This window comes from Syzygium oleosum, unplaced genomic scaffold (genome assembly GCF_021117445.2).
Source record: "Syzygium oleosum isolate NSW1041296 unplaced genomic scaffold, Sole_v2.1 Sole_v2.30, whole genome shotgun sequence".
Taxonomy (NCBI): domain Eukaryota; kingdom Viridiplantae; phylum Streptophyta; class Magnoliopsida; order Myrtales; family Myrtaceae; genus Syzygium; species Syzygium oleosum.
In genome coordinates this window covers 39,227-46,080 of record NW_026607514.1, presented here as the reverse complement: position 1 = coordinate 46,080, position 6,854 = coordinate 39,227, and the positions used below count along the sequence as shown (strand labels likewise).

The 6,854-nt window shown below is 40.7% G+C and overlaps 2 protein-coding genes across 2 annotated transcripts; one reads left to right on the top strand and one right to left on the bottom strand.

Moving 5' to 3' along the window:
* On the top strand, positions 1-4,108 carry LOC130135307 (pectin acetylesterase 12-like). Its single transcript, XM_056304102.1, has 12 exons — positions 1-347; positions 785-867; positions 1,371-1,500; positions 1,606-1,679; positions 2,025-2,111; positions 2,230-2,354; positions 2,456-2,516; positions 2,771-2,824; positions 2,965-3,042; positions 3,145-3,250; positions 3,348-3,493; positions 3,622-4,108. Exons 1-12 carry the CDS (start codon positions 158-160, stop codon positions 3,727-3,729), a joined length of 1,242 nt encoding a protein of 413 aa, XP_056160077.1. The 5' UTR covers positions 1-157; the 3' UTR covers positions 3,730-4,108.
* A 916-nt stretch (positions 4,109-5,024) lies between these two features.
* Positions 5,025-6,854, bottom strand: LOC115678162 (transcription factor MYB61-like). Its single transcript, XM_030601491.2, has 3 exons — positions 6,604-6,854; positions 6,369-6,498; positions 5,025-6,193 (listed from the first exon to the last, which is right to left on the bottom strand). The coding sequence occupies exons 1-3, from the start codon at positions 6,734-6,736 to the stop codon at positions 5,248-5,250; spliced, it is 1,209 nt and encodes a 402-aa protein (XP_030457351.1). The 5' UTR covers positions 6,737-6,854; the 3' UTR covers positions 5,025-5,247.

Genomic DNA, 6,854 nt, shown 5'->3' with positions numbered 1-6,854 from the left:
CCCTTCCCTCTCTCTCTCTCTCTCTCGCTACAGGCTCTTTCAGGGGCAGCTTGTGCTCAAACCTTGGCTAGCTCCAGTGCATTAGCAGGGGAAATTTCTTGCCTTTGTGCTTTTGTGTTGTGCCAGAGAGATTTGAGCGAGAGAGACCCTCGACAAAATGAAGCTGTTGTGGGTTGGGATTGTTGTGGGACTCTGTCTCGGGGAGATGGTGAGTGGGAATGAGCTGGTTGGTTTCAATGCGACAGAGCTGTCCCATTTTGAAGCTCATGGAGCTTCCCTTGCTAATGCTAATGAACCTCTCATGGTTGGCCTCACTCTCATCCAAAGTGCTGCAGCAAAAGGAGCTGGTAACACCTCATTGCTTCAGAGATCATGTGATGTTAGAGTGCCTTTGCTGGCCTTTTTTGTCATTCCCTGTGAATTTGTACACGACTGTTATTTTTTCTGGGGCTCATGTCTATTGTGATTCATTCTTGGAGTGCTTAAGTATTAGCAAATATTTTTAGAGCAAGAGCTTCCGACTTCTGAGTTCGAGTTCTCTATGCCCCATAGTGTCCAGAAACTGAACTTATTTCATCTTTAGTCTTGATTAGATGCGCCAGTCTATGCGCGAGCAGGAGTTTTAACGAAATTCATTCAAAATCCTGCAGCTTGCTCATTTCCATGTGTCTAATTTTGCTCTTCTGTACTTAAGATTCAATCTTCGTTGAGTTTGAGCAATTAAAGTTGTAGATTTGCATGTGTTGTCATATTCTGTCTTAATCTGCATTTCTTGTGCTTTCAGTCTGTTTGGATGGAACATTACCCGGGTATCACTTGCATCGTGGATTCGGTTCAGGAGCTAACAGTTGGCTCATTCAGTTGGAGGTTAGTTAAAGGAACTTGTGGTCTCTAATTTGTCCGATGAATTGACAGCTTAATAATCATAATGGCTGTATACATCCCATAACATGCTATTATTACTGGTGCTACCTTTTGTGAATGTACAGACTTCAAAGTTTGATATGTCATCGCGATTTCATAGTAGACAGTCCTTATTAGCCCACGTACAGGAAGCATGTGGACACTTGTCTTAAGCTTCCTTTTGTATAATTGAACTTTACAAGACATATCAAGCCTTTCTCTTCGGAGATGTCTGATGAGTGCTTTTCTCCACATTCCTAAGAGACAACAAAAATGGCAGTAAATGCAAAATATGCAGTCTCATTCATCAGTGATCCTCTTGTGATCTATCTCGAAGAGAACATTGTTAGTCTTGTCTCAACAAATTACTTGCAAAAAGAACAACACGTGATTTTGCTTTTCCCAGGAGTCGGAAAGATAGCTGATTATATGATTGAAACTTTACTTTCTGAGGTACCTTATGGCAGGGGGGAGGATGGTGCAACAATGTGAGATCTTGTGTTTATCGGAAAAATACTCGACGTGGATCCTCTACATACATGGAAAAAGAGATACCCTTCACCGGAATACTGAGCAGCAGCCCTGAAGACAACCCTGGTTCTCTTCATGCTTTGCCTAAAATTTATTCCCAACTTTGGTTCTAGTCTTTGAATTTTCCTTTTGCTTCTAAAGGCTTAGCTTTAAAGGACTTCCAATGTGCAGATTTTTTCAACTGGAACAGAGTGAAGCTCCGCTACTGTGATGGTGCCTCTTTTATTGGGGACACTCAAGATAAGGTTCATTTTTTGTCGAACTTCTCAGTCTCGTGATTCTATGTTTGATAAATAGAGGTCCTTTGATAGAGATATCACATCATGCAGTCATATGTTGTTATTTTGTGGACCAAGAAAGTTTTCCTTTTGCAGTAGAGCTTGTTTGATTGGTTGACCATCTTGTGTTTCTTTTGTTGGTGTTTGTCTGCTAGATGTCAATTGCCTAACCGCATGACCAATGTTCAATTAAATTGATATAGCATCATTTGAATTGGCTAATTAAGCGAATTAGGAAAAGACTTTCATCTAATGTTAGCTTAGATTTCATTTAGCATGTTGATTTTAAAGTATAAACTACTTTAACTGAAGGATGCACAACTAGAGTTCAGAGGACAGCGCATATGGTCAGCTGCGATGGAAGATCTGATGTCAAAGGGAATGTCATCAGTCGAACAGGTTGAACACAAGTCTCTTCTTCTACTGCTGTGTAATCGTCTTGATCATTGAACCTCTGAATGTTGCTGTCTCTATAGTCATCTTTAACTCTTTTTGTCTGAAATTTTTGGGCTTCCAGGCCCTTCTTTCTGGGTGCTCTGCTGGTGGCCTGGCATCAATTCTTCACTGTGACGAGTTTCGTGATCTATTCCCTAAAACAACAAGAGTGAAGTGCTTGAGTGATGGCGGATTATTTCTTGATGTGTATGTATTGATATGCCTTGATTTTGTCCTTATTTCTCACACTTCACTCAATGAAGCATCTCATAAAATGTCTCTGGTGGCTTTGTTTCCCTGTATTCTAGGCTTGATGTATCTGGTGGGCGTACCCTCAGAAACTTCTACAGCGGTGTAGTGGATTTGCAGGTACGAGCACATTTTATTTCTCCTACACGTTTCAGTTTCAAGCTCCGGTCAGCCAACTTTTTCAGTTAAATTTATGCCATAAATCTAGGTTGCTTGAAGAATAGGGTCACATACTGTATGTCAAATCTGCTTTAGAATTGTTAAGCCATTTGAGAGTAGTATGTCGCACATGATGATATGCGATGTGTAGAATTAGCAAGTAGCTTTTTGGCTATTAGCAATGGTTTATGTATTCACATTTTCTTTGATTTCAGGGGGTGCAACAGAACCTTCCACGTACGTGCACCGATCGCCTTGACCCTACACTGGTATTCCTTTGCTGTCAACTTGAGTCCTTGAGTTTCCATACATACATATCTTGCTCTCATGAGTTTAATCATGGACACAGTAAATGCAGTTACTCATTCCCAAATTGATTTTCCTCTCTCCTAATGTTTATTCTTCCCAGTGTTTTTTCCCACAATACTTGATTGCCAGCATCAAGACCCCGCTATTTCTGCTCAATGCAGCGTATGATTCATGGCAGGTAACAACTCCCTTCTACAGAAAGCAACATCATGCAATGCATAGGGCAATGAATTGAGCTACCCGTGAAGATTTTAACATCATTTATCTTTTTATAAATCAGATTCAGGCCAGTCTAGCTCCACCAACGGCTGATCCTCAGGGATATTGGCATGAATGTACATTGAACCATGGCAAATGCACTTCGTCGCAGATTCAGTTTCTGCAAGGTGAGTTCTGCTTTGGCCTTATGCCAAGAAGTAATAAAATATGCATCCACAGTGGACCTATTAATCATGCTTATTTGTTTCTGCATATCTCAAATAGGGTTCAGGAGTCAAATGCTGAATGCGATCAAAGATTTCTCTCAGTCTAACCAAAATGGTTTGTTTATCAATTCGTGTTTCGCCCACTGCCAGTCCGAGAGGCAGGACACTTGGTTCGCCGACGATTCCCCACTTATCGGAAGCCAGGTATAATTGTTGTATCCGATTCTAGCATCATCCTCACTTCATGAATATACTAAACACTCGTGCATGATCCAAGTTAAACAGAGAACAACACCTTATTCATGTTATTAATTCACAACGTTGATGTGCAGCCAATTGCAATTGCTGTTGGGAATTGGTACTTTGATCGAGCAGTGGTGAAGGCCATCGATTGTGCTTACCCTTGCGACCACACCTGCCACAACCTTATCTTTAAATGACGGGACGATTCATCGGAGTTAACCCATTCACAGGACAGCTCTAGGGAAGTGATATACGCATACTTGGTCGGCAGAGGAATTTGCAGTTCATAGATAGTTGATAACAGACAATAAATACTGAAGGCTGCTGAGAAGTGCAAAAATTAAAGTCAGCTAGTCTCTTTTCATTCCTGTGGGGGTTGCTTGCTTTAGTCGTACAGATGAAGCTACAATTTTGCTCACTTGTCAAAGTTGTTCTCCAAAGTATCTCACTTGTGTCTGCACTAGCCAATCCAATATTGTTCATCAGGTACATCAAAAACGCCGTGTTTATGGGATTGTATCCCTCGACAGTGATTTCCTCTATTTGTATAGCAATTCTCTCAACATGTTTCAGTGACTCAGTGTTAGTACATGCACATCTTCCCTTTCAGCTCCACTTTTCCTTTTAAAGTGAACAGCAAGTTGCTTCCTAGTTTCTTGTCATAGTACTCTATCGAGACGAGTGGGAGCACGGATCGCTCGTGAGTGGAATGAAATGTGAATATCTAGTCATATTCACGATGATATTTCTATCCATGTAATCGATGAGAAGCTAAAAAGAACGTGTCACGTATTAAACTAGTAGCTTTTTCTTTGAGATGTAAGGCTAGAAAATTAGATTTGTCTAAAATGAAAATGCTTATTGGAACGTCGGGAGCATTAATTTTAGTGAAATATGGAAAAATATTCCGTATTGTGGATCGCTTGGAAAATTGTCTCGCACATAACTAGAGAAAATTTTCAATTTTAGTATGAAAAGAGCTGGAGAAATTTGCGATGAATTTTCCAAGGAGATGATTATTAAAGTTTCTCAACTACCATTTTATCAACTTGTCAATGGAAAATTTACTTTCCAATCTTTCTGCTGAGTCATATCCACTGAAAAAAAATGAACCAAATCAATCTATGAAAATCAGTGCAAAAGAAACTGTAGCTTTTATCTTTTGGAAGATGCTGATGAAACCAAGCTTATGATGCGTGTTAGCCATCTAATCTTGCATCCACAGAGACGGATGGAACCAAAAGTAAAGTTTGAGGTCTAATCTTAATCATACGGACAAAAAGTTGTCCCAGGCGAACCAAAACGAGGCATGGATTTTCTACGAATGAAGTCACCATCTCAGCACATGCAGGTCATATTACTGACTAAACCTTACAAAAATCAATACCCTCTTAAACTGTTGTGTCATGTGTGTCTCCAACATCCGAAATTTAAAAAAAAAAAAAGAAGAAGAATAAAAAATGAGTCCACAACGAGACACCAAGAGACATAGTTGCACAAGAATGGTATTTATAATCATGATGCAACTTTAACACATATTTGATGCACAAATGGGTGAACACATTTAAGCCCTAGGGATCAATCTCATACGTTCAGTAAAACAGAAGGGAATAAAAAAACAGAGGGTAAGAATTGCATCATTACCATTTACAATGCACACACCTGCCAAAAAGGGAAAAAAGGAAGAAGAAGAGGGTTGTTTGGAGATTTCTTGTTCATACTTCCTTGTCTTGAAACTTGTTCTTCACAGGCTCCAAAGAAGACGACGGATTTTGCCCTGAAGAAACAGCAATTACTTGAAGAGTCTTGCCATACGTGTCAGAACCTGGTGACGCTTGCAGAATCTGATCGTGTGGGCAATTGCTGATCAAGCCACCACCAGTCCCTGAGCATGTGCCTGCTGATGGTGTCACGTCACTGTGCTCCAGTTGAGAAGCTTCACTTTGTGAGAGGTTTAACACAAATGGAGTGTGGTGGAGATATTCGAACCATTTCGCGACTTCTGCATCACACACTGATGGGTGAATCTCGGTTTCTTTGTCAACTCTCCCACAGTCGGCCAATAACCATGAGATTGGAGAGTTTTCAAAGATTAGATCATTCTGCAAGTTAACAATGCTGCTCCAGTGGCTACTATTATCGCCATCGATATTGCAATAAAAGTTGTCAGCGGGTCTATTGGGCTTCAGAGCTGAATGGACCTGTTTTGGACTGATATCTGAGGAACTCCAATTGCAATTGTGATGTAGAGCAGTATTTGAACTTGCTGATAGACCCATGGTAGTTGAACATTTCAACTTCTGAAAGCATAGGTCGCCCGCCATATCTGTAGGCTGAAAACAGGTGATGAAGCTTCCATCATCAGCGATACCGGGCTTCCTGATTGAGAGCTCTGGAAATGAAGTCACTCTCAGACTCTGGCTGCTACTTGTAGAACTGGCCTGGGAAAGGTTCGGTGTAGTGGATGCAACAGATGCTACATCATTGCTTTCACCGATTGCATGAAACTTTACTTGGTCATTGTTTTCAACCTTAGAGAGGGGCTTATGTGTATTGGGGTCAATCCCATTTTGCCTGAGCTTCTTCTTTATGCAGGAGTTCCATAAGTTCTTTATCTCGTTGTCGGTCCTTCCAGGCAAATGTGCTGCAATCTGTGACCATCTGAAAGAAAGAAACACCCATTAGACTGCTTCATTTTGGAGATATTTTTTCGGTGATTGAAAAGAAACATATTAAATGTATGTTTTAAGAAAACTCTTCTTGGTTTTCAGTTTTGTCCCCATGAAAATGGACGATAACTGTTTCGAGAATCAAAGTCCTGAAGTGCAAATGCTACCGGTTGCCTAGAACTGCATGGAGTTCAATTATCAAACTCTCTTCCTGCTGGGAGAATGCACCTCTCTTCAAGTCAGGCCTCAGATAGTTTGTCCACCTTAACCGGCAACTCTTCCCACATCTTTGCAAGCCTACATAAATTAATTACGACATATGAAGCTGGCCAAAGAAGAAAGAAAATCATTCTCCACTTTTTCATTACTACAAAAGTGAATGGACTGACTTGTTTGATTTACCTGCAAGCTTGGGGACTGAGCTCCAACACCCATGTCCAAATTTGGTGATGCAGTTCAAAAGTTTCTCATCTTCCTCAGGCGACCACAGACCTTTCCTCAGCTTCTGTTTGTGACAGCAAGAGTGTCTTCCCATGCAAAATGCCTAGGTTTCAGGAAGAATCGCTCTAATATGTCAGGCAAATGAAGTGGAGAATGCGTGAAAGGAATATTGTAGGTAGAGACAGCGATAGATGTCGCAGAAATGAAGTGTG